The following is a 27,770-nucleotide window of genomic DNA, read 5'->3' as shown; positions in this document are numbered from 1 at the left end:
TTCAGAAGCCAAGAAATCAGTTAACATGCAGAGTAAAGGTATTTATTAAGAACAGAAAGGAAGAAAAATTTTTCCATGCTCTTTTTCTCACAAAAGGTTCAAACTTACAGCAAAGAAACATTAAAGAAATAAAAGAAAGAAACAAACTGATGGGTGAGAGGAATAACTGGTGACTGAAGGGGGTATAGGGAATGTGCTCTTTGTGTATCTGCTATATCATGAGCCAAAGCTAAGAGTCAAACTGAAAGACATCTGATTAGTTAACAACCTCTCCATTTAAGTACATTCAAAAAAGTCAAATTATAGCAGGAAGAATCTGGGCTTGCCTCCGTCTCTGCCATTGTTCATTCTCACAGCCTGGCCAGAGGCCAGCTGCTTCCAGGCTTTCAGCCACAGGGTGTATTTAAAAACCATTCTATGCTCCTGTTTTCCTGTCAGTCCAAGTGAGATCACAGTAAACAACCATTTTCAAGAGTGCCCATGTCCAAACAGAGGCTGTTGCTGGGTTCTCTGGGGTTGGTTGGAGCAGGGGGCAGAAAGGATGAGGAGCTCCAGAGCAGAGCACTCAAGCCTCGCCAGGTCTTCTCCTGCGAACATCTGCTCAAGCCTGAGAAGGGGTTTTTCCAGCCAGGATCAGGCTCTTCAACAAACCATGGGGAGTTTTTTTGAGCTCTGCACATAACGCCAGTGGAAATCTGGTCAGTGCAACCCCCTGATGGTGGCAGTCCATCACAGCCTACTGTGGGCTGGATGAAACCCCAAGGAAAAGGGGTGCAAAGCTATTGCACAGAACTGCCAAAAACCCCCAAACAAAACAGGTGAAGGAGGCAAAATTCCAAGGAAAGCCTCTAACTGAGAGTGTGTTTGGCCACTGTTCTTCCTGTGGATATAGGCATGGCTTTTGTGAGCTCCCTAACCAGCCTGATCACTGTAAGACAACACAGGACCAGTGAAGTCTTCTCTTATTTATTTTAAATTACCTCTGCAAGAAAATTAATAAAAAACAAACAAAACCCTCCCCCCTCCTCTCCCCCCCCCCTGCCCCCCCCCATTTTAATCACACAGTGGGAACAGGGAATAGCTGTTTGGGTTTTGGGGGTTTCTATATTTTTTATAGATGTGGACATTTTCCTTTGAAAATAAGTGAAGAAAGCAAGTAAGCAGTAGAAAGCCAGCTCTGATTAAACCCTAAGCCTCTCAGCTGTTGCCTTCATTTCCTTTGCCCTATTTGCCTTCCCTACTGTCTAAAAAAAGCTTCTCCACTGTGCAGGGCCCTTTTGCTGGGGGTGGGCTGTGGGATGGCAGTGGTGGTGGGGATTGCTAAATCGCTGTGGCTATCGAAGCCACTGCACTGCTCCACTCCAGCACTTGCCCTCACTCACCATCCTTTTCGTGGCACCTCGGGGGAGCTGGTACTGCCACATCCACTGGTGTTTTTCATCAGGGAGAAACCAGGTACTGGATCCCTGCTCTGTTTTTGTGGCGCTTCTTCTGAGCTAGGGATGGAGGGCCACTCACAAAGCATACGAGGTGCAGCCAGAACGACCCTGTTTCATTCCCTTCAAGGCTCTCTGTGCCCTTGCAGAGTTTGTGTGCTCAGTGCCCGATTTCCCCTGCAGGCAGAAGACCTGCTCCTAGAACAGAAGCATTCCCAGAATTATTTCTGTCCTCTCATGTGAGAGCTACGGGCTGGTTTGATCATGTCTCAGTACTCAGAGAGATAAATATATCTCATTTACAGGATGTCTCCATCTCTGCCTGGGACTGTGTTTGCTCACACACATGGACTCGCGCAAACTGTAGGTGGCACTTTGAGAATTAGCAAAGATGCTGCCGTGCCCTGTGCCGGGGCATGGCTCTGTGCACCAGCCAGGGGGAAGGAGGAACAAAAAAATGGATCGGTTACTGGGGAGAAAGGCAGAGAGTGAGCAGAGCCTCCTCGGGAAAAACCTGCTCGCTTCTCGCATTCACTGGGATGCGGCATTCAGCTGCTTACAGCCTGTGGGAGAGACGTGCCAATACCCTGTACTTTTCTTTACAGTATGTTTTATTTATCTGCCTCAAAGGAGGAGGTTTGCTATAGTTATCACCCCAGGAGTTCATCTGGATACAAATGTTAACCAACTGGAGGGGAAACAGCTTGCTCCAAAGGTTTTATCGTTGTTTAGTACACAGTGAGCGAGTGCCAGGCTCAGACTATGCATTTACAGAGCTCCTGGCCCTCTCCTGCCTGAATTGTCAGGAGAGAAATTCAAACCACACTGATCAATTTGCTGTCTGTCAGCAGCTGGGAACCAAAGGGCAACCTTGGATCGATCCATTCTTGGAGCACTGTCCTCATTTCAGGGATTACATGGTTTCCTCTGTGCTGTATTAACACTTTAGGTGCTGGGTTTTAGGTGAGCTCTGCATGTGGTTATCACTTTTGCACGGTATCTTAGAGAGTGTATGTATATTCAGTATATGAATCCTGCACAAAGCTTGCTCTGTGGATGTTCAGTGTTGCTCTGTATGAGATGGAGGCTGGCCTCTTTGATTGTGTGCCAGAGGGACAGGGAGTCCCTTCTTTCATTCAGCATAAACCTAGATTTCGGAAATTATTCTGTGCTTTTCATGAAGCTCTGGATGCCGCTGGAATGCACAACCCTGGTATAATACTAAAGATGAAAATGGAGAGGAGTTTGCTGCAGTTCACACGCTGAGAAGCCAAGAAACGCTTCTCAGCCTGCTGAAGTGGCATCACATGAAAACTTGCAAAGTTTCTGGCCTTTCTGGCATTTGGGAGAGGATATGTGAATGTCATCATTCATTTTTAAAAACAACTAAGTGGCTTAGAAGTCTGTAAGAGTGGGGCCATGTGTGAAGAGCTTCAATCCTTTGTGTTTTGGAAATTGTTGCTGTTTTAGTCCTTGGAGATGACCTTAGGATCCCTTCTCAGCGTGTCTCTCTCAGAGAGCTGCTCTCAGCAGCTGGATGTGGAGCCCAACAGCACCTGAAAATCCAGCCTTGGGAGGGAAGGGCCATTTTATGGGCATGCAGTGTATTGTCAGTTGTTTGCAGCAAAACTTAGCAGCCGAAAAGGTAGAAGTGGACTGAGACCATATCCCTGTAAGCCACTGGCAGGAGCTCTCAGAGCTATGCCTAGTTAGATAAGCAAGGCCCAGGGAAGAGATCGTCTTCAGCTGCTGCTCCTCCTGCCTAACCAGTGCTCGTTCTCACCATTTGGGCACTGGGTTAGGATCCAGTGTCAGTTCCAACTGTTACTGGCAAATTATTTCCATTCCTCTTTCCTACTTGAGCACCTTTGTGCACTGCTTGCTGCAAGTTTGGAAGGAGCTGGGTGAGCAAATGAACTTCTTTTTGCCAAAGGCCATGGCCCTTATTTATCATCCACCCTGGTGCTGGTGAGTCTGGAATTCTCTGCTTAAGAAAATGAGCTAGAAGTGTGTGTAATGTGGGCTCTACTGCAGTCTTTTCTTTCTTATTCTTTCCATTTTGTTTCAGGTGGATGCACTGAAGATGCCACTGTGTTAATCATGGAGTTAAAGTGGAAGACTGCATCTTGCCTGTATCAGCACAGTGATTGGATTTGCAAGACTATCCAGGACCTTGCATGAGCACAGTTCTAGGTAAATCTGAATTAATAATCCACGGTATACCTGGAAATATTTGCCTAAGAAGTCTGCATTTCAAAAAGGTATCAAGACTAATAAACCCCCAGAATCATAGCCTCATCCCACCCTATCAATACTCCTCTGAAGTTTTCTAATGATAAAAACAGCCATGTAAAATCCACAGCTTTTTTTTTCTCCTCCCTCTCCCCTGCCAAACTTTCTCAAGTATGACATCAGCCTGAGCCCTGCTCATTTAGGATCCTCAGCCTCCAGTGCCAGATGATAATGGAGCCAGTGAAGGGTGCTTTGTCAGCTTTGACTATGTTCAGTGTGGTGTAGCACAACAGCTGGAATAATTGAGATAATCTCCCAGCTTGTGTGGGGGGCAGTGATGTTGAAGGAGAGGGGGGAATTTACAATGAAGGAGGAGTAAGGAGCAAGAGTGCTGTAGTACAGGAGCATTTCAGCAGCCAGCAGGTTTCAGCACCTCTTTGAGGTGTTTGTACCACGTGGGTCTGGTCCAGCACTTAGGGGAGTGCAGTGGAATGTGCATCATCCCAGGCTGTGTTTGCCTGAGACTCATTTCCCCTGTATAACACTGGTGTTGGCTGTTGTGAGGCACAACTCACTGCAGTGAAAATGTGCTGGTTACTTTTTACACCAAATATTCACAAGGTCCTGCTCAGAGAGCCAACAGAGGGTCACAGTGATGGCAGGTGTGAGCAGCCACTCCTTGAAGCTGGCAGAGAAACCACTCCTGAAAAGCACAGTGAGATCTCCCTGTCCATGCAGGGACCTGCAGGAGCACTCTGCAGGAGCAGCCTTCTTAAGGATTTGTACTGCTTTATCGTAATCAAAAACACTTCTCTGAGTTTGGAAGAAGTTGAGGCCTGCCCAAGTTTACTCTGTTTTGGATGCAAAGACTGTTTGTAAAATCAGCCAAGAAATAGGATCCTTCTCTTAACTTAGGCTTGCAGTGCATACAGTCCTTCCAGGGCCAAACATGTGTGAGGCTATTTTGAGATTTGCAGGGTGGAAAGCAGTAAATTAAAATGTCATAACCATAGTGGTTTGGAGATTAGAGGTGACACATATTCTCCAGCTAGGTGTTATCCCAGCTTTCAGCTCCACCTAACCTGGAATTAGGATTTCCTGAATTGGTAACTAGCCTGTTTGCAGCAGTTACATCCCATTTCCAGCATTTGTCATTAGCCCCTTAAGCAAAGATACAATTTGCCTTTTTGATCTTTATAGGTCTCTTCCAACCCAAACCATTCTGTGGTTTTACTTTCCCTCTCCATCACTCTGCTGTCCTTTCTTTCTCTACCAGAAGTGACACACCTATTTCTGCAGGTATCTACAGTTCCAAACCAGTCTCTGGACCTCAGGTAACTCTCAGGTAATCACATATGCTTAAAGCAAAAATAATCTTAAAAGTAAGCTAAGGAGGCTGTTTTGGATGCTACATGTATATAACTGTATAACAAAACCCCTAACATGCCTAAACTTTGCTTAACAGATTGCTTAATCTCTACAAATGTTAACCTCCAGGTTTTTATTTACTGAGTTGGTGTTTTATGATGCCATTGTCTAATTGAAATGTGTTCATTCCTTCTCCAAGTGCCACTGCTAAGCAATTTACTACTATATTGCAGGAGGACTGGATGGTATTTTCTTTGTTTCAGAGTAAACTTGGGATAGAGATGGTGTTCAGACAGTACAGATGTGACAGCTTCCATTGTTTTCTTTACGGAGTCTTTCTTACCAGATAAGCACTTTTGTTTTCAAATGCCAAAACTGTAATTTTCAGAGGCACCAGAGAGAACGGGCAGGAGTACAGGAGGAAGGAGAATTAGCTTTGTTCCTCTTTGGAGATGTGGGGATTTGCTTCCAAAACCAGAGCTGGAGGTGGCTGGAGCCCAGTTCTCATCAACTCTTGAGTTCAGGCCATTGCAGGGACAGCAGCAGCTTGGAGAGTCCCAATACTGCTCTCATGTTGTACTGCTTCTCTGGAGCTTTCAGAAGCAAACCTATGGCTCAGTCTTTTGCTACAGAAAGGGAGATTGACGCTCTCAGAAGGGATATGAGCTGCACAGCATCAGGAAGCAGGGGGAGGAGGGCTGGGAATAGTGCCCAGCTGGCCTTGGTCTGGAGCCAAGACCAGCCCAAATCACTCCCCTAAAGGTGGGTGGGGAGCAGAGGGTGAGGGCAGGCAGACCTGGTACTGGTGGTGGAAGCTGACTCCCAGAGCCAGATGGCATTTTCATTCCAGCATTCAAACACCTGTGGATCAGGGACATTCAGACATTTGACATCCTAGTAGGCTGTTGTTCACCCTAGGGAGAAAGAGCCATGGTGTATTGCAACAGAGGGAGGATTACCAGTTCTTTTCAAACTCTCTCTCTTGGATTATCACAAAGGTAAAGACCTCAGCAGAAGAGGTGGAGTTCTGTTCCTTCCCTATAAAGCATCTTAGGGGCAGTCTCACTGCAATGTTGTTGTGCAGCTCAGCCAGGAGATGGGCTGGAGCTTTTGCCTCTAACAGTCCTTGGGACTCTGCTGTTACTGTGGATTCTTTTCACCACCAGCTACCTGTCTGCTACTCACACTAAACCACCAGGAGACAGTGATAAGGAAGGTCAGGTCTGGCTCTAGCCCATTTCTTAGAAGTTTCATAAGCCAGTGCTTTCGGCAGTGTGTGTTAGAGAATGAAATCTGAGCTGCTCTGAAACCCATGGAACCTGTGCCAACTGGGCTGGAGTTTCAGCCTGGAACAAAGACCAGAGCTCTCTGAAATACTGCAAAATGGAGAATTTTGGCCACAAGCCTCTCTCACTTTTGAATTAAGAGCTGTACTTATTTATTTATTTATTTATTTATTTTTAAGGGGCTGTAGAAGCCAATTTTCCTCTCTGTGAAGACAGCTGAGTCTGTGCTGCCTGCCTTGGATACGCAGGGCCACTCTCTGGACACAATTTACTCCCTGCTCTGGCACCAACCTGGCAGGACAGATGTGGCTGGAACAAGATCCCTGGTGAACGCAGAACAGAGCTGGGCACAGCTGGCAGCTTAGCACAACACTGGTATGGAGTTCAGGCAGTTGAGGACCAGGCAGCAGTCAGCAGCTACTGCCATGCATTTCTCTCACAGGCATTTCACACTGCCTGTGGACACGTGGCCAGGGGATCTTGGGGTCTGCCATGCATTTCTGTCTGCACATGCCTATGGACACATGGCTGGGGAATCTCGGACAGTCCTGGCTGTCTCTAATAGGATTAGTTTGCAACAGTGCTAGAAATACTCAGAGCAGCCATCTGTGGTGAGATGACCCTGTCTCTGTGTGTTTATAGCATCTGCATATCTTTAATGTGCTTCTGTTCATGGGCTGTTGTTAATTTTCATTAATTTCATACCATTCAGTGGAGAAAGAAAAGTCTTTGGCTTAGAGCAAAAGCCAGCCTAAGACTGTGAGTCTCTCATTAATCTGACAGTGGCAAGAAATCTTCCACAGTCAGGATACTGTGAGAAGAGATGTTCTATCTGCAGTGAGGGCAGCAGGCACTGAGGACATGGCCTGACACTGTGCATAAAGTGATGGAAGGGCTCTCTGCTCCCACAGCAGCAGCCCTGCCACCAGCTGTTGTCCTCACATGATCCCACCCAGTCCCTTTTGCCACTGCTGGCTCTTGGCTGCTCCTGGGGTGAGTCTGCCTCAGAGGCTAAACCAGCAAATAATTTTATTTTGGTTTAGTGCTTTGGCCTAACTCAGACCACAGACAGCATGAGCATGAGGTGGGCCAGCCCCAGCCTTGGCTTGGCAGAAGCCAAATTGCCTCACCAGTTTCACTCAGCCTAAGACACAGACACCAGCTCTTCTCTGGTTGTGGACCAAACCCATCTTCAAACCCATGGGTGGTTGGTGCAAGGATGCAGCATGAATTCAGTCTTTGGGTTCAAAAGGGATGAAATGTCTGCAGGAAGTCAGCTGGGTTTAGCTTATTCTCTTCCTGATGGTGCCATCTCTCTTGCAAATTACTTTGCTTCTACATGGCTGTGGTTTCAATTCAGACAGATGCTAACATATTTTGTTGTTTATCAGTTTATGCAAGAGGCCCACTGCTGTGCTGTCTGTCTGCAGAGTGCCAGTAAAATTGTCGACAACCCTGAAAGTGCAGTGCCCACATTCCCAGGGCCAGTTCCCTCTGCCTCACATAAGTATGCTGTGTCAAACCAGGTAAGCAGGTAAATATTAAAAATTTAGAAATTTAGCACATGAGCAAAGGTGCCAACTGGCAAGAATCCTCAGAGCAATAAGATGAAACATTTTGAGTTACAGAACAAAATGTCTGTGCTGGGGTACTGAAATACATGTATTTAATGTGTTGTTACTGAGGTTTGGTGGCAAAACAGAATGAAAGCTATTTAAACAAATCCTTGCTTCATGTAATGTTGCTGTAGTCCAAGTCATTGCCCAGCATATCATGAAAGACAATATTATCCAGCTTTTGAATTGGTTCAATACCAATTACTTTTCTGCATCAAATATTAAGATGCATTTTTCAAAAACAATTGGTTTTGCTTAGACATTAGGGAAAATAAAGTTAGCAGACATCAGAACTTTGTCGTGGGAAATTTGCTGCAAAGCAGGTACAAGCATAATAAAAGTAATTGTAGGTGAGTGCAGATAATTTAGTTACTGGGAGGGTGGCATTTTTAGAGATGTCAGAATCCTTTTTTATCTGTGTGTGCACGAGTAGGTTCTTTGAATGGGTTTCCATGCTTCCAGCAGTAGGAGACTCCAGGTTCCTAATGAGGCTGTAAGAAGTACAAGGACTTTTTCATGGGAGCAGGGAACACGGGTCACATTGGATTTTGCAGACAAGCAGTCCCCATTTGAGTTTGGCCAGCAGGTCCATGTCAGACTGGGTTCCCGAGTGAACACTGATCCACTGTCTGGGCTGCATCACATTGGGGTGGCCATGGAGGGCTTAGTTCATTAAGTGACTTGTAGAAAAAAACTCTTGCAGAGGAGACAAGGGAAGTGCAACAGATCTGATGTTCAATCAAGGACAGGTTCCTCTCTAAGGGTGTCATCATGGGCTCACTGTGGAGCTCCTGCCTCTGGAGAACTCTTATTCCAGCAGGCAGCTGTACTGCATCCCAAAGCAACAAAGTACATACGCACTTAACAAACCCAAGATCAGCTCCTTTCACAAACCAAAATAAATTGTTTCCACGCCTGCCCAGATTCTAAATTAGCAGAACAAACAGTCATTTCAAATGAATGATTTCAAGTCAGAGGAATACAAATCAGACTGTGTTTTTTCTCATTGGAAAAATACTGTTATACCAAAAAATATTGCATAAATTTTTAATCTTCTACAGATGGGATAGAAGATTATAAAGTGGTCAACAGACAATGTAACATATTCTGGCTCCATGTCGGACATATCCAGATATTGACAGATATTCTCTTTGGTGCTTTTACACATAGCAAGGGTTGTCAGCTCCAGAGAACACTTTTTTTTTTGGCTTATGTGACTCAGCACCCAGAAAGGTTTTACCCCAGAATCCACCAATATGGGCAGTTTCTGTGGTTTATTGTGCTCTGCAGGAACCCCAGCAGCTCTGACAAAAGACGGCATTCAGGTTTTGCTGGAGGAGAACGGTGGTGCAGGAGAGTGGGAGGAAGGAGTGCCTGTGGTGTCCTGTTTTGAAGGGGAAATAAAATAGAGGGATCAGGCAACATTAGCTGAGACTTCACACAAAGCTATTTGGAGTCCTTCCTACAGTTCTGCCCCAACTGCTCCTAACTCCTGAGCTTTGGCTCTGTCTCTCTGCCATCCTCACCAGCCATGCTTTGCTTCATCTTGGCCAAAAAATCATTTTTGCATGGAAAGAGGTCAGTAGGTGATGCTAGTTCAGAGGTCATCTGAGGAAGTGTCAATCCCAGCAGGAAAGCTGCTTGGAACGAGTTATAAGAGGTTACCCTTGGGCAAGTAAAGATGTGTGATAAGCACATTCCTCTGAATGTGCTCATAATTTGATGCAGACCTCTGGAAGCAACGCTACCAAATTCCAATTGTGCATATTAAAACTCTGAGCGCTTCAGGTCTGATTTAGGCTGCTGCAAAGTCAACAGGAGTCTCTCACTGCCTCCAGTGGGCTTTTAATGTGATCCTTATTGAATAAATAATCAAGAAGTAAACCTGCATAGAATCTGATTACCTGGTCTACAGCCTCTGAATGAACTCTCTGCTGCATTGTGGAATTACAACACTGGCATGTGAGATTCCAGTGAGCTAAGAGCAGAATTTCCATTGCCCAGCTGGGTACTTCTAGTCAGGCTAATCTCTGACTTCTGCTCTGAAATCACCAGTCTGTGTTACACAAGAGGTCAGACTCTCTGATTTAAAACTGTCCTTTCTGCCTTTAATAATCTGTGATGAGATCTTTTATACATGAACTCTAAGCAGCTGCAAGTGCCTGCACCAGCTGGCAAATCTGCCCCACAACCACTCACCCTGTTCACAAGTCACTGTGGCTCCAAGGCTGCCAAGGCAGTGCTCTGAGACGATCCAAAAGATCTCTTTTATTTAGCAGCACAGCTGTTTGTTATTCTGTCCAGGAGCAGTAAAAGCTATCAATTGCACAGAAGGACAACATTTTAAAGCCCACTAAACAGCAAATAATTCTCTGCTCAGGATATTAAAATATAGCCTTGTGCAGTCTACTTCTGGTCAGGAATTGCTTTTGCAGGCCCTTTATCTCCAGTATATTGTCTTACAGTCACTGCCATGTTTGAATGGCATGTTTTGTTGCCGTGATGAGGTTGAATGTATCAGGTGGAGCCTGATATACATCTGACACAGACCACTTTGTGATGGAGAAGGTGTCTGCAGCCAATCCTTTATGCATTTTTTGACCCATCTACCATTTTTGAAACTTGGAACAATTGCTCTAATTGCTTGCTTGTGTGAGGTCTTTGCCCTCAAATTCTCAAAAGCAGTTTTTAAGGTGCTGACCAAGCCAGGATCTAAGGCAGGCTGACTGCACGATGCTCTGCTGTCATCAGAGATTCCTGCAGGGCCAGATCCATCCAGACATCACATATGCTGGCACAGAGGGGATTACTGAGGAGGGAAGAGGGGTACAGGCCTATAGGCATAAACAGACAGACACCCTCTCCCCCCAAAACCAAAAACCTACAGTTTGGTTTTTTTCAGTCCTTCAACCACCAGAAAAAATGCTGGTCACACTGTTAGATAAAACCTACAGATGTGGAAAAATTTAACTTCCCTGAAGTTAAGATAGAGGATGTGTGGTGTCATTTGGCATTAAGTGTGAGATTTTGGAGACAAAGGAGGACAGATTCCTGCCCTGCACTCTGGAAAGATACTGGATATGACTTTGGGGACACAGGAGAGGTGGCACATAGTAAATATGAGGTCTGGATTTTAACACCAAGAGTCTTCATCCTATCTCCTGTGATCCTCTGACACTGTGCAATCATTTTCTAGCCCTCAAAATGATGGTCAAGGTTTGATAAAATGCATAACTCATCAGTATGTGCAGAAGCCTCTGCAAAATCCAGATGGGAAAATGACCTTGGTTCCTGCAGTTAAAGAGAAAATGAGACTTGGGCCAGAATAATTCCCAGGGTTTCACATTGATTTCATTGGAGTTGCCCTGGGGGTGAGTTTGATTCTCAACTCTTTGAAGTTTCCAAAACAGAGCAGAATCCAGATGGGTGGCAGTATGGAAGTGATGGGCTTTTTTTGTTTGGGTTTTTGGGGGTTTTTTTTGGTCAGTTATTTTAGTACAAGCTACACAGGATGTAAAATTTATTCCTGCACATCTGTAGGAGCAGGCAACTATTTTACAAAGAAAAGATAAAGCCTTCACCTGGGACCAGCTCATGCTTACTTTGGAAAGATTTCCTTTTATTGATGAGCATGTCTTTCTGTTTGAAGTACCCCCAGCTTTGACTCTCAGGACTGCATCCATTCTCTCTCTCTGAAGCTACCACCTGCTGATGTGCTTGCAATAGCTTGTCCCAAAGAACATATTTCTGAACAGAAAACTGGTTTTACTTAATTAATAATAAGTGAGATCAAACTGCAGCAGTTGAAGTTAAATTTCTACATGGATGTGGACTCCCCAGTTTGGGCATGTCTAGAGCTAAATTTTTGTGTTCCTTGGCCATTAAATATTGCCAATACTGAGCTTTTTTCTCATTTTAAATGCTACCAATTTATACAAGGCCTATTCAATCCTACAGATGGAATAAAATTCTGAAATAGTCTAGTGTTTGAATTTGGAGATTCAAGAATACAGAGGTGTGCATAGAATTTAGAAGTTGAGTTTGGTTTTATAGGGAAAAATACGGAAGTGAAATCCAAAGATGGTGATTTAAACTAGACCTTTTTCCATGGCAAATTTAGATCTCTAAGTACCCATAGGGAACTTTCCCTGGGAAGTTCTGGTTCCACACCTTGAATGCACAGTTTGAATTCAGATTTAGGTCCCACCTGGCAGCCCATTGACCTTGCTGGGAGAATCACATGAACTTGTCAGTGAAGGACAAGCCTCACAGCACCCTAACTGTGACCTTGTGAAAATTCATTATATTCTCATGTGAAAACTCCTCATCTGAAGCCCAGAGGAACTGAGCTGGGAGTCACCAGAATATCCCATCTGTTTGTGAGATAATGTTTTCTGCTCCCACAGCAGAAGTCAGTGTTTTCCCTATTAGTTCTGCTTTCTGTGCTGTCTGAAAGCAGAAAGAACAAAACCCAGTGAAAATTAAAAAGTGAAGATAATACAAAGTTAAACACACCTCTTTTTGATCTTCAAATTGAGTTGATGTCAAGTAAAGCTTGTTCCCTATGCACTTTCTTCTTTGTTTAATGGTGAATTGAGTGAAACTATTTGACTTGCCAGCTTGTGCAGTAAGTTGGAAAATAAAATTAAAAAGTGGCAGTGTCAGAGTCACAGCGTGTAAGTGACCCCTGAGCGGCACAGTTGAATCAGATATTCTTCCCCTTTGCAGTGTCCTGTTATCATCTGATCACTCCATAAGCTTTGTGATCCTCATAATCCCTGCTCGGGGCTGCTCCTGGCACCATAGCCCAGACTGGGAACAGCACAGTAGGGGAGCTGACATCTGTGAGATTTTGGGGTTCTTGCTGTGGGCTCTGCACAAATCAGGGTCCTGGGAAGCAGAATTGCTCAAGGTGATGAGCTTTGTTTTCCTGTCTTTCCTGGCATGTTTGGAAGAGGCATGAGGTGCTCTGGGGAGGACTCTGTGAGGAGCCCCTCTGGCTTGGGCCATCAGCTGAAAGCCTGAGCAGAGCACTTAGTTTGGGGTCCCACTGCTGCCCAAGCAGGAACTCCTCTGCCCTCTTTGGACCACAGTGCCCAAGGACTCAGAGAGGAGGATCTCCCAGGGAAACTCAGACCTCTGAGAAAGGAAAGCATCACCATACATAGGAGACAAGCCAGGAGCTGGATATAGAGACTTAAACGTCACCGAAGTCCTTGCTTAGGGACTGGCATTAAGATGGATCCACTGGTTGCTTTTCTCCCTGCAATTTTTCTTAAGGCTCAAGGAATTAAAATTCACCAAAGCATTAATTTCTGAAAGTTATTAAGTCTGACATAATTTGTCCTTCACAATGTCATTTAGTTGGACTGACCAACATGTTCCTCCTCCCCCGGGCTGTCCCTTTATTCTTGTATCAATCTATGAGAAAGCAGGGTCGCAACCAGCTCCCTCAGATACAGATTGCACACAAGGGTAGCACAGCAGAATCATCCTGCTTTCTTCTACCAGCTCTGCTCAGTATTTAAATGGAGTTATTTAGTTCCCACGGGGAAAATTGTACTAGAATAGAGAAAGGCACAGCACGCAGCTATTATTGGGGCAGTGATTGTAATGAGCATGGAAAATGGAACAATATATAACCTATTCTTAATAGACTCTTGGGAGGGTTATCCTCTGCTACTTCTCAGATCCCATACCCAGACTTTTTTTTTTTTTAATAATTGATAATGCCTTGTTTTTTTTCCATTTGTATTGCCCAGTAAACATTAATGGCATTTTCCAAAGATGGATTATCCCTGTGCCTGCACCAGAGTATTTTGAATAAAACAAACTCCCTTCTTTCTTTTCAAGCAATTGTTTGATGAGAGATCCTGTCCTTTCCAGAAAGGACATTTGACCATAGAAGGTCAAATTTTTCTGCATTGGAACTCCAGTTGCCTCAGCTGGGAATTCTCTGCAGTCTATGTGAGCTCCCTGTATTTGCATCACCACAATTCCTGCTGAATGCAGTGGTGAAATGGAGCTATGCTGGCCTAGACCTCCTTTGCCATGGAGAAGCTGCCTGAAGTCCAAGAGGGAGGCAGGCTGGGAAGATGTCCAACTTTCTGTGCATGCAGCAGTTCATTATGCAACTATCATGAATAGAAATCCTCTGTCCTGAAATGGGAGTTATTTAGCTTTAACTTCGTGGCCACAAATGTTTCAGCAGTTTTGAGATGTTCATGCTCTTAAATACGGTGCTAAAAATGTATCAGCCTGGCTATGGAATTATTTGGGGTTTTTTTTGCCCTTAATAAAGGTGTGTAAGAAGAATATGGGGAAATTGGTGGATGCCCATGACTGTAGCTCAGCAGCTGAAGCAGAGCAGTCAAGCTTAACTCTGTGCAGGTGAGGAGGATGTGAGCCTTGATGCCTTCTGCTCCATGGAAACAGCTTTCCAGGCTAGAAGGCTGAAGCATTGGTAGTGGGAGAGGGAAAATGTGAATGCCATGGAAACATCTCTGCTTCACTAAGGAAGGGCAGTGCTGTTTCTTTTGGTTTTACTCCTAGGTGTGTGCAGTGGGTCATCCCACAGCAGCAACTAAACATTTTTGTTTCAGTTGTGGGAGAGAAATCTGTCCCTGAAGACAGTCACTTGTGTCTTTTCTTGTTTTAAATTTCCTTGATGCAGTGACATACAAACTGATCCTCGCCATCTAGAACAAGGGCTAAGCTATGTCCCAGTTAATAGAGCTTTAGTGCTGGACATGTTTTGGGGCCAACATCTTCCCCATGTTAATAGTAGTGTATTTATTGCATGCCCATTAGTAAAGCCTGGGTTTGTGTGCTTTAACTAATGAGAATTCTATGCCTTCTTTGTTCTAGGAAGTGTCATCCTCATGAAGATGTTTTTTCATGCCAATCATGCATCCAGGCTGCAGTTTTGCTGGCTTGGAACGAAGAAGGATAGCACACTTTGTTTCCTGCTAGTTCTGCTCAGCCTTGGGTGCTTACTCCATCTCCTCTTCAGCATTGCTCAGAGTGTGGCAATGATGCCTTTCTGGGGCAGTAACTCTCCTGATGCACAATCAGTGCAGTTTAAGATATAAAGGTGTAAAGTGAAGCCCGTGACAGCTTGAGGGATTGCGTGGGCCTTTATCAGCCAGAACCTCTCTGAGCGCAAACACAAAAATGTTGTTGACAGACAACTTTCATAAATTGCTTTGTTGAGTGTCAGCTTCACTTTATAGCACATTGTCACATGCCAGTGCTGACACTTGTGGCAGAACTTGCTGGCACAGTATGGCATGCTTGTCTGTAGCTTTTTCTACACTTTCTTCCTAGGAAAATCCTTATGGTCCAAACTGGAGCCATTTCATCAGGTTTTGCCCTGGATGCATAGGTGAGAAGGGCTGTTTTGCACAGCATATACAGCCAGAACTGTGCCAACATAACAATTAAAAACAGGGTGAAACAAAATGAATGCTTTAAATGTACTCATATTTCTGTGAAGTATTTGCTGCTGCTGAACTTCTAATGCTCAAGATCTTCTATAGCAGCATCAGTTACTCACAGAGCAAAGGTTTGCTGCAGCCTTACCAGACTTAACAGTAGCTATAGGCCAGGTTAGACAAAAACATGCTTCTTTTCTATCATCATTTACTTTTCTATGGTAGGTGTTTGCCCAAAGCCATGCCATCATAGCAAGGGAATTTGTCCTGCTGATATCACATGCAGCCAGACAAGGGCTCTGGTCAGTATAATGTTAAATTGAATCACAAAGCTTCCTAAATGGTTGTTGTGTGTGTGGCTAACGAGTGAAAAAAACCGCATCACTCACCAAGACTTTCACACCAAGCAAGAAGAGTGAGAAGCAATGAAAAGACTGTAGGAACTTCAAAGTAAGCAAAAAAATTCTCTGTGGATTCCCCTTTTCCCTGAAAATTGGGAAGCAGCAGATGGATGATCTACAAAACCCACATCACCTCCTTGAGATACGGGCTGGGGATAGAGTTTGCAAGACAATTGTGTAAAGAAAATACATGAAACCCTTCATGGTATCTACAAGCTGTGGATCCCCTGGGCTTTCCCAGGCATCTGGAAGGTGTTGGGGCACCTGGAACCAAGCAGCTCCCAGTCAGCAGCTGGTGCAGGTGGATACTGTGGAGCTGGGCTGTGCAGCCTCACTGGTTTTTGGGCTGCCATGATGTCAGGAGTCCCTGCATTACACCATGAGCTGATTTTTGCAGCTTCCTAGAGGTCAAGGAAAAGCCCAGTATTTCCTCAGGCTTTTATCATGGTTTATGCCATCATATGTGGCTCATGGTTAAGCAGGGAGCAAGAAGAGCCAGCACTTAATTTCAACACAGGGCAGAAGCCCTGCTCCGAGGTCAGGCAGACACAGGGTGAGAGCAGGAGCAATTGGCTCTTGCTGTGGGCAAACTCAGTGAGTGTCACATGAAAGGGAGTAGCTCAAACACCATAAAGGAGTAGATTATTTTGACATTTAGGCCTGAATATGGCATTTCCAGGGATTCTTGTAACGATTTGGCCGAAGACCATTAACAAGGCAAAAGCCTAGTGTAGAAGTGATAAGTGAATCTCACAATGGAAAAATTAGCACATGGTAGGACTGGGTGTGCTGCTGCCCACAGCTTTTTGGGGCTTAGGCAAAGGGTATCCTGCACATAAGGCCACAGCAATTTTTAGTCTCTTGTGCTGGAGCTGCTCTAGATGACATCGGTGCCCTTGGCAAGCTGCCCGTGGCTGGGTTCAGAAGAGGCTTGTGGTATCCAGGTGTGCTGTGGGTGTTCTGTTCTGTGGCAGGTGCTGGGCTTTCTCTCCACAAGGGCAGCTGGAAGAGCTGTGGCTCAGTGCCTAAACATGGCCTGGTGTTTGGTGACTTGGTTAATTCAGGAAACTGCTAGCTCAACATGGCCTTGAGACTCCCATTTCTTTGAGTGTACACGTCTCCAGTGAGCAAGCAGCCCCTCATCCTTTAATTTGGGGTGCTCTCTAGTTTGTGAGGGAGCTGAAATGTAGGCAATGAATTACATCATATGGGGCTGGGTGTTTGTTGACAAGCTGAAGATGTGTTAGTCACTCTGCTCCAGTGTTGTGGGGCTGGAGGGCAGCAGTAAGTGATACAACAGGGAGCATGGGGGGGTTGCCTGATATAGGTGCAGCGTTAGGCAGCAGAGCCATGGCAAGAGGCTCTTTATTTCAAGGTTTCAACTTTTCCAAAACACAAAAGGACATGCTTGAAATTCATTCCTTCATGCTGATCCTGGGAGTCGTCCATAACCTTGAGATTTGGCTGACTCCTTGCTTCCCGTACGGAGCCGCTCACCGAGCCCTGATGCGCCTGGACACTGCCTCATGTGGGGAGGGAGGCACCTGGGGCAGAGTGGCTTTGCAGGAGCATTGTGGCCAGCCCTGGCACAGCCCTGGCACTGCCCTCTCCCACAGCCATAGCAGCTCTGCCTGTGTGGCTGCTGGCCATCTGAGGCATTGGCCAGGATGGCACAGGAGCCTCCACAATTAAGGTGGTATTTGGGATTTCATACCCAGCCTGTAACTGCTTCAGGCTGCTTCCCTGTGTGTAAAGAGCTGTTCTGCCCCCTCTCCAGGCCCTTGGGTGATTGCTTTTTCATTTTTTTTCACCCCTTGAAGGACCTGTGCCCATGGCCTGAGTAGCAAAGGCTTCCCAGGTCCATTGGCCAGGGCAATGCCTGTTTTCATCACAGCAGCTGCATCACTGCTGCTGCTGCTCGTGCCTGCAGGCCCTGGCAGCCAAAAGTGGTCAGAGCCTGAAGTTAATGTGTGTGATCAGAAAATGGGGCAGCAGCCCACACTGCCCCTGCTTCAGCCCCACCCAGCAGTGAGGGTTCACTGCTGACCCCCGACCCACAAGGACAGCGCCAGACAGGGAGGGCCTTGCCAGTCCCCACCAAAGCCATGGTTACTGCAGGTGGGCTCAGCCCTGGCCTTTCCCCATTTGCGAATTCTTTATTTCTGAAGTGCTTCTCCAGCATCTGCAGCCCTGGCACTGGCACGACTCGTGCCCACATCCATACCCAGGCTGCTGCAGCATCTCAGGGGCCTCAGACCATCACAGTGGTAAGGCTGGGGATTGGAGGGGTTTGCAGCCTCTGCTTTGAACATGCGTGGTAAGTGTGGAGCCAGAACATTTAGGGAGACCCCAGCTGCTAGAAGGAAATGTCCTCACCCTGACACAGCCAGACAGGCACAACTACCCATGTTCCCCTATACCTGCTCCCTCCTAGGAACATCCCATCTACTCCCTCCCCACATCCCTCATTCCATTGCTGAAATCCTGTTACCCTCTCATACAGCACATGCCTCACCATTTCCGTCTGACAGCAAGGATTTCAGTAGCATTTCTTGATCTGTTTCATATTTTAAAGCAAGCAGCTATCCCTCCTGCCCTTTATCTCCTAACTCTACCCTAATAAATATGATCACTTCATCCTGTGAGACCTGAAAACCCATTTCTGAAATTCCCCTGGCAACTAATACAGTAAAACAAGCCTATAAATATAAATAATTATGATAAAAAGGCACAAAATGCCAGACTTGGGTCAAACATACTCATGGAGTGACATTAGCAACAAATAACTACGCAGGGTTTGAATGTAGATGGAAAAGGCTGAATACAGAGTAGCTACTTCATTGCCCATAACTGTCAGGCTCCTAATTTGGGCAGGCCATATTTTACTGATAGCAGAGCAAACACAGTCATAATGCATCCCTACCTTTCCTGCTTTGTGAAAAATCCCATCCATCCCCAGGGAAACAAGGATGTTAAAAACAGTGATGTGACCGTGAGGTGAAAGGATAAGACAGAAAGCACAGTCCCAGGATGCAATTCCCACATGTTTGTTGCACATCATATGCTAAGTTCAATTTTCCAAAAGCTTTGTTTTATTTTTAAAGGTAACATCTTTATTATTATTGTTATTATATTTATTAGTTATTATTATTATTATGCAGAGATGAGATTTTTTTTCCCCCTTTGATCACAGAGCAAACAGTTTGCTTTTGAAAATGTTAATGGAGTCCTGATTTAAAACATTTTTTCTTCACTTTTTTTGTTGTTGTTGTTGTTGTTTTTTAAAACGTTGCAACAGGCAGGATCTGGGTTTTGATTTTCTCGTCCTACACAAAGAAAGATTCTGGAGTTCACACTCCAAGCCACTACCGGTAGGTCCTGCCTTGCTCAGTTGTCATCGTCTCAGTGTGGTTTCGCCAGGTGGGGTGGGTAGGTGGGTGGGAGGGGAGGAGTTGGAAGAAGGGAGGGTATTTGTCAGCTATGTCGAGTCTTGGTTAACAACTTTGCCTCCATTCATGGTTGGTGTCCCTGAACTTTTCCTTGAGCGTCCTTGTTTTTCTCCAATTTCATGCAGCGATGGCTCTCTGTACATGCACACTGCAAACAGAAGAGACACCCATTAAGAGCCCTGAAGTCACAGACAGTCGTGACCATAACAAATTATTTCTTTGTATATGATGCTGAATTCCAGCCCCATTGCAAACACACACACATACACACACTTACAAAACCTCTATGACACAGCAGCAGCTCCTGCTACTGAGCAGGATCCATTTACCTGCCCTCACTGCCATTTGCTGCTGTCTCTGGATTCTTTCAAAGGCAGAGAGAGAAACGGGATTGACTACTCACAGATAAATCTTTCTAGGTTTTATGTGCTTAACAGTTTTTTCATGTTATATTCATATATATAAAATAAACATTTTAGCTCACAGAACCATATATTGCCTTGAGATGCTGATTATTATCTAACAACAGGTCCAAGAATGACCTGGTTCCCAGCCCCTGACCTGCAACAAAAGCCCTTGAGACCTGAATCAGAACTACACCTGCATCTGAGCCATGCAAGCCTTCTGGGTGTTGAGCTGTGGATCTGAAGTGGTGACTCAAGCCCATTTGGCTCCATCGGCCGAGAGCTGACGTCTGCTCTCGGCACTTCCTATTTATTCCTCTGTAAATCAAGCCAGCCAGCCAAGGTCAGGGCTGTGAGCAGACACATGGGATGAGTTCAGTGACAGCAAGTCAGGAGCTGTCCCAGCTTTGCGTGGTTGTCTGGCAGCACCTGAGAACAGGGTGGCTGGAGGGCACCTTCTCTCCAGACCCTGGCTATGCACTGCATGTCCTATAAAAATGTACTTGCTGGAGCCCAGACAGCCAGAGAAGGCAATGTCTGCCCAAGGCATGGCTCATCCCCATGTCCTGGGCAGGACAGAGCATTTATCCAACTCACCAGGGGGACTAAGTCCACGGGAACTACAGAATTCTGTGATTCTGTAAGTCCTCATGGCTGTCCTTGTGCCATGTGAGGTGTGCCAGAGCAGGGGCATGGGCTGCTCACACCAAGGGGAGCATCTCTGATGAGCTCACTGCAAATGTGCCAGGGTATAATCATGACTGAAAGAGTGAAGCATCTCAAAGGCAGGCACAATGGAGTTGAGAACATAAGGTAGGTCCAGACTGCAAATGTCATGTCCAGATGTTTGCAAAAATTCGGAAATGAAGAAATGATTGTGCACTGCTTAATTTTGTAAAGTTGTCACATCACAAAGAATGGCACAGAGCTCCAACACAGGACAGAGCCTATCAGGGTTTGGTTCTGGGTAAGCAACAAGAACAAAACTTCAAAAATTACCTGAAGAAATGAAAAAAATACCCCATGTATGAAAAGGCAATGTAAGCGCTTGTATCTATAATCTCCCCTGATTTGCAAATAAATCCCAGCAATTAAGAGGTAGACTGAAAATGACATTATTGCTCTCCATTTTTACTCCTGACTAGATAAATAGTTATAGCACTGTGCAACAATACAGGACAGAGATGAAGTGCAGTCAACTGTGTATTAATAGGAGGGATATTGAATTGAATATATGAGCAGTGAAAAAACATTACTTTTCCCATAGAGTATTTTTCATGCAAGGCTTTTAAAGCAGTTTAAACACACACACACACACACACACACACAAACAGCCTCCCAGCCAGGCTCAAAGGAGGTACTGCTCTGCAAACTGTTACTGGTACTGGAGCCGTTTTTTTCATGAAAATTAGAAAAGAAGAGAAAACATAGGAGTTGTCCCATGGGTCTGGGCCAGGATGAGCACTGCCAGGACTGCCCATCATGCCCATACAACAGATGCTGCAAGGACAATACATAGCATGGTAGCAAGAGATGCAAAAGGGCCCTCACATCCCCTTTCAGTCCTGAGTGCCCCTCACATCTTGGAGAGTGTCGCTCAACAACACGGTAATGGTGAATTTGCCTGTCGTGGCAGAGTACCCAATAAAATCCTAAAGAAAGTATGAAACAGTTAACGATTGAGGAAAACCTCTGCCCTTGTGATTTCTTATCCTGAGTTGCAGAGTCTTTGGAGAGCACTGAGGGTGTGCATCACTTCTGTGACTCACCTTATTCTCGGATGTGATGTTTGCCCAGCAGAATTACGAATTTGTGCCAGAGTTGTCCCAGTGCCCCTGACATTCCCCCTGATGTTCCATACACAGTTTTGTCTCAAGCACACTGTTGCCTTCATCCTGACATCTCTGGTCCCAGGCTGGAACTGGAGGGGCCTCCATGAATTCTTCCCTCAGACAGCTGCACGTAAAAAGCTCATCTTGCCCACACCCCTCCCCAATAACCCACCAGGTTGGGCCAGATGCTTAACCCCAGAGACTGAACACAGGTGAATGCATACATGCTGCAGCAGCACCATGGCATGTTGCCTTTCCTTAACTCCGTGCCTCTCAACACGGCCTCTGGGCAAAAACCTTGAGCTGCTTAATAAGGCCCACAGAGTAATGAATATAAAGCAAGCTGCAGCAGTAAACAACATTTGCAGCTACAAATGAAGGAAACCCTGTACCTGGCAAACAAATAGGGCAGGAACTATTAGCTTATCTTCCAGTCTAGTGCATGATAGAAATACTGATGTGGGGCATGGCTGGAGACTGCTCACTTTGAGCTTTTCAGACAGAGCTGTCAAAGCCTTTGTACCAGACAGGCTGTGCCAACAGCCCATGCCAGAAAATCTGTAGAGTATAGGACAAGCATATTTTCAGTATTTAGATACACCTACAGGATCAGTGTATGCAGTACTTACATGGCATCATGCACAAGAGATGCCTGGATATTCTCCCACTCAAGAGGCTTGTGCACGAGTGCTGAGCTGTGGCCATGGCTCAGCAGGGGCTGTAAACCCCCTGCACTGTGACACACAGGTGTGTACACCTGCATCTGCACAGGCACAAGGCTTCAAGGACAGCCCAACGTGTTGTGCAACACAGGCTCTTGGACTGCAGCTTGTTCCTCTTTGTACTGAGGAAGTCTGAGCGTGACTCACGTGGGGAGATGTTAGTCATGGACTGGGAGAGGGTGTTTGCAAATGGACTGTTGTGAGTGCCCAGATCTTCCCAGCTTTGAAAGTACATCTTTGGGGTCCAGGACTTGCAGCACTCACTGGCTGGTCTCTTTGGGACCCCTATGTGTGTGTGTGCAGACACACTTCCCTGTCACCTGCACTGAGGTAAAGCAGCAGCAGTGTGACAGTCGGCACACCCAGACGCCTGGGAGGTCTGCTGGAGCACACAGCACAAGGAGTTTTGGAAGGATGAGCAATTCAGCTAGAACAAGAGTTCCCTCCCTGCTTTGCCTTGCTTCTCCCACCCACCCACACCCACACATCAAGCCAAATACAGCCCTTAATGTCTGGAAACCAAGCTAATGCTTTGGAGTTTCAATCAGATAATCAGCTCCTATGCCCCAGATTCCAATCAACACATCCATATTCATGCTTTAATTGGAGAGTGCTGTTAGCCTGATCTGCTGAAGAGCTGCAGGCATTAATGGAAGGGGGTGAACACAGTGGAGCTGTGCCCATGACTGGTTCTTGCAGCTTTCAATTCCCTGCTCCCCTGCTAACCCACAGTGCCTGCCACTCACAGGCACAAGGGAAAAATTTGCACAAAGAACAAACTCACCAATTAGGAAGGAGACTGAGGGTACAAGTGAGGAGGAAGGTGGTGGCAGGGACCATTCTTCCTGAAGGCAAAGGCGTGGAAGGGGCTGCCTATCACCCAGAAACAGCTCAAACTCTTGCCTACGTGCTGGCACAGGATCCCACTCTCATTTCTGCTTCCCAGACATGGCACTGGCACACCACCCACATGATGACACTGAAATCACCCTGGGCATCAGGGACTGCTTGAGTTTGGGAAGCATCATTTTGTGTCCTGACCCTAGAGTTTCTCACTTGGCATCACTGCAAGTTGAGGAGGTTCAGGGGATGCAAAAAACTCCATTTCCTTTCTCTAGAATATGGCAAAAAGTGTATTAAGCACTTTAGATATTTTCCACCCGCCCATCTTCACTCTGTATCCTTCCTTGCCCCAGACCCTTTTGAGTTAGGAGGAACCAAAATTTTTCTAAGCTGCCATTCAGCAGGTGGGCAGCCCTGAAGGATCACCATTGTGCCAAATGGTGCCTGGCTGGGTCTGGGCAAGGCTGAGAACACATCCTCTAGCAGCAGCCCAGAGAAGGGCTCCTTCCCTTGACAGATGCCACAGCTCTGGGTGTCGGTATCTGCCCAAGTGCCTGCATTTGCCAATGCTTCAGTGCAGAGAATTAATTGCCTGAGCAGCAGCACTCAGGGGCAGCAGGGAGTGAGTGATTAGGCACCCTCGTTTTCTGCCTCTAATTACTCTGTTCTAAATCCCAGCTGATGCATTTCAGAGGCAGTTGAGCTTGTGTGTCTGGTGGTAAATGTGAAGGATGCTGCCAGGTGAAATCACACTTTGTTCAGATAAGAAGGGCAGCACAGGATGGCAAAAAGCCAAGCAAAATCATGGTTAAAATACATCATGTTTGCCATCTAATAAGATGATCAAGAGTCTGATAGATGAACAAGTGAGTTAGTGTGGGATAGAAAACATACCAAAGCCTCCCCCCTGGAAGACAGACCCAAGAGAGGAACTCTGTTAGCAAAGATTGATAGAGTGTGGAGATTTTGAGGTTTGATTTTTTAAGAATACTTTTTAGGATGTTGGGAAAGTGATGTTTTACATGGTCAGGTAGTAATAAGATAAGGGAGAATGTTTTTAAACTAAAAGAGAAGAGATTTAGATTAGACATTAGGAAGAAAGTCTTTTCTGTGAGGGGAGTGAGGCACTGGCACAGGTTACCCAGAGAAGCTGTGGATGCCCCATCCCTGGAAGCATCCAAAGCAAGGCTGGATGGGGTTTTGAACAGCCTGATCTGGGGAGGGTGGCATCCTTCTCCATGGCAGGGGGTTGGGACTAGATGTAGTTTAAGGTCCCTTCCAACACAAGCCTATGATTCTATGCTTTATGTATTAAGGTGATACCTTGAAGCATTTTCACAAGGCCTACTGCATTTTCCTAGTCAACAGTGTCTTGTACTTCTTTACAACATCTGAGGACTCTGCCTTAACACAGCTTGGATGCTATTTCCCTGAGGAATGACACTGGGCAATATCCGGCTGCTTGGATACTCATCAGTGGTAATAATGGATCCAGACTAGCCATTAACAGGTCACTTTGTATCTGAGATGTGTTCACATCTTAAGGGCTGAAGTACCATAAATTCAGAGTTAGGGGCTGCTCTGCTGACTTAGATAGAGGAAGAGTTTTCTGCTTCTGTGGCCAGATTTGCCACCCCAAATGTTTTCTAGCTCGGGCCAGGAGAGAGAGGAAATATAACTCTTTGGCAGAGTGATCTGGAAGTTACGTCTTCAAGGAGAAGGAAATACAAATAACAGAGCACATCCACAGTAAGCATCTGATAACATTCCTACTTCAATGACTGGAAACTTCTCACATTGTTTGAGATGGATTTGGATATTTAGAAGAACAAGAGGCACTGTGGATGGTAGGGTTGTTCCAGCACTAATCATTACAGACACTTAAAGAGACTGAAATGTCTCTAAAAGATTGCTTGTTGTCCAAGTGACAATTATACTCAAGCTCATTTCTTGTGCAGTCTAGTTCAATCTCAATGTCTTCACTTTAGGGCTCATTTAGCTCAAATAATCAGTGATCAGAAATAAAAAGAAATGTGTTGCGTATGTGTGTTTTGAAGCAAAACTGGCACCACACAGTACATCAACTGCTGCCTACCAGGCTGTTTGCCTTGGCTTTGCCTGTGCACAGATGGGAGAGGAACTTAACGTCTCTCCTGTTATTACTTAGTAAGTTTTTTGTGCTTTCATATTGATTAAGCTTAATCTTATTTCCAAAAACAAACAAATCCTACCTACACTAAACTAAAAAACCTCCTACCAACCAAAACCCAACTTTTCCAGTTGGTATCTATTGAATTTTGTACAGAATACCTCCAGCATCCTGCCAATCTATGTGAGTCAAAACACTGAGTGTTTAACACAGCAGAAAGCTGTAGCTGCTAAAAGCCACAGATAACACACATCCATACCCAGATACCACTGTGTATATATGCACATGTACTCCCATGAGTACTTAGACATTATCTGTGAGGATACTTCTTATTTATGTATTAGTTTGCTGTCCATTTGCAATTTCAAGGAGACTTCTGAATTCAGAAAGCAGGATGAAATAATGGGAATCAAATGAGCTTGGGGAGCAATCTGGGGTTTTTTTCTGTCTCCCTTCCCTGTGAACACTCTCTTCACTAAACTGCTGCATAATTTTTCTGTACATCAGAAGCATCTGGGAAGTTTCATCTCAGAGATAACTGCCATTGAGTGGTAGGTGAAGTGATTCCCAGCAATGGATGTGACACCTTCCCAGGGGGAGCAAATTCCTCCTTGCACACATTCCTGTGTCAGCCATCACGTGGCAGAGCTAATGCTGGTGGTGGTACCCAGCAACAGGAAACCTGGGGGTGTTACTGTGGATGGAAGCTGCAAAGTTACTGTGGATGGAAGCTGTGTCCTGAATAAGCAGCAAAGCCCACACGCTGGGGCAAGCCACAGCATTCTGCAGAACCGACATGCAAATACAGTAGGGGAGTGCTTTGAGTATTTCCTTGGAGTCATAATAGAGAGAAAAAAGCTGTTAAAACAGGGTAGGAATTGCCCCTTTTCTGTAACATCTCTGCTTTGCAAGCTCTGCTCACAGCGACTTTGATGGATGCGGTGCAGAGAAGTCACGTGGAGATGAGCGGGTTTTACTCCAACCCTCCCCACAAGCCTCTGCTACCTACAATGAATCTTAGGCTTGGGAACAGAGTCCTCCGTCTGGAGCCACAGTCCCAGACAGCTGAATGCTTTGGGAAGCTGACACGTGCCTTGGCTTGGGAAACTGCCAGCTCTTTGATGCAGCAGCGCTCACAGAGCCTGACTGCGAAGCATGTGGAGGAGGGAAAGAGTGGAGGAGCCCTTAATTTGGCTGCCAACTTCCAAGGCGCTCACTCGCTCGGGAGGTTATGTGACAGCTGTGACTGAAGCAAGTGTGGGAGGATGCAACTGCGGGAAAGGGAAGCTCTCGGGCTGGGCTGGGTTATTCAAAATGAAAGCCAGAGCGGCATTTGCTGCAGTAAGATCTCTGCTGTGGGTCGGCAGCTCTGTTAAGGCAAGGCTTTCCATGAGGAGAGCCGCAGGAATGGCCTAGTTTAATGCACGCAGAAGGAAACTATTGAGCTGTTCAGCAAACACCGTGCATGCTAGATTAGAAAAGAAGGGTGGATTCAAAGGATCCCACTGATCAGTGTCAACACCCAGCCAGGCAGCGAACAAATACCAGAAGGAGGTGGAATCCCAGCTGGTTCTTGCAGAAGACTCTCCTCCTGGTCAAGGCAAGAGAGAAGCTGGTGACCAACCCCGTGCCTGAAGCAGGCCCTGCTCCTTAGCAAAACACGAGGGCTTAGGGCACCAATCCCACTAATGCCTCAGACAAACAACAAAAGGTTCCTGGCTGCAGAGAAGCTGTTGAAAACAAGCACAGGACAAGCAGCTCCAGGCCATTCTCTGCTCTTTCAACACTTCCATTTCCTGTTCAAAGGCCACAGATACTCTGGGAATGCTGCACTGAATTTCTCTCGTGCTTTGCTTCAGATGGTCTTTTCCTCACACTCACACCGGCCAGCCCCTGAGCTGGGAAGCTTTTAAAAAGGCTACTGCTGTGTGCAGTGAGCTGCAGCCTCCACCACTTGTGAGTGGTACCTGTTAGGAGAGCACGAGTTCAAACCTTCTCCCACAGCCAACATGGGGTAGTGAGAGGGAGCACAGAGCTGTGCAGCCAAGGCCAGCTCCAGGCTGCTGTGTTCCTGAAGGGGACAAATGGCAGGACTAAGATGGGGTCAGAAAGGCATACCTAGTTTGGGGATCAAAAAGTAGTGCTTTTCGCAAGCAAGTAATAAAAAGTGCTGTTTCCACAACCTAGTTAGTACCTGTTAAGTACTAGGCTTATCAGACTATCTCTCCATTTATCAGGGGCCAGCCCACAAAAAGCAAAATGTCCTGGCAGGAGCCTGAGGCACACTTCAGAGAGTGTACAGGCATCAGGAGGAGGACAGAACTTCAGCTCCATGACTTTCACTGAAGCCTCACACTGTGATGAAGACATATGGCACGACAGCATCCCATCTAACTTTGGACAACAACTCTACCCCCCAGTGACTAACTAGGATGTCTTTACATATGAGGAAAAACAGATTTAAGTTATCTCATGGTAGACATATAAAGAACATCCACAGCTGTGCTGGTAGGACCCATTTTTCTTCTGTTACTATGAACAGAGTGCCAAAGTCTAAAATCAGGTGAGATAAATCCTGTCTCTACTGACTCCATATGGG

The 27,770-nt window shown here is 45.9% G+C and overlaps 1 protein-coding gene and 1 long non-coding RNA gene across 5 annotated transcripts in view; one reads left to right on the top strand and one right to left on the bottom strand.

The window, feature by feature from the left end:
- Positions 1 to 3,486: 3,486 nt before the first annotated feature.
- On the top strand, positions 3,487 to 8,307 carry LOC125330655. 2 transcript variants are annotated; one of them, XR_007205672.1, is made up of 3 exons: positions 3,487 to 3,629; positions 4,968 to 5,013; positions 7,714 to 8,307. It is a non-coding gene; the product is annotated as an uncharacterized LOC125330655 (long non-coding RNA). The 2 variants fall into 2 exon arrangements; XR_007205671.1 differs by having other exon boundaries at positions 4,869 to 5,013.
- A 10,730-nt stretch (positions 8,308 to 19,037) lies between these two features.
- FGF12 (fibroblast growth factor 12) overlaps positions 19,038 to 27,770 on the bottom strand; it is a 221,053-nt gene continuing 212,320 nt past the window's right edge. For all 3 annotated transcript variants that reach the window (XM_048314024.1, XM_048314025.1, XM_048314023.1), the window contains one exon: positions 19,038 to 19,369. In XM_048314024.1, the coding sequence (XP_048169981.1) occupies positions 19,251 to 19,369 (119 nt within the window). In that variant the 3' untranslated portion in view covers positions 19,038 to 19,250. The remainder of the gene's footprint in view (positions 19,370 to 27,770) is intronic.

Source organism: Corvus hawaiiensis, chromosome 10, assembly GCF_020740725.1.
Source record: "Corvus hawaiiensis isolate bCorHaw1 chromosome 10, bCorHaw1.pri.cur, whole genome shotgun sequence".
Taxonomy (NCBI): Eukaryota; Metazoa; Chordata; class Aves; order Passeriformes; family Corvidae; genus Corvus; species Corvus hawaiiensis.
This window is presented reverse-complemented; position numbering and strand designations above follow the sequence as displayed.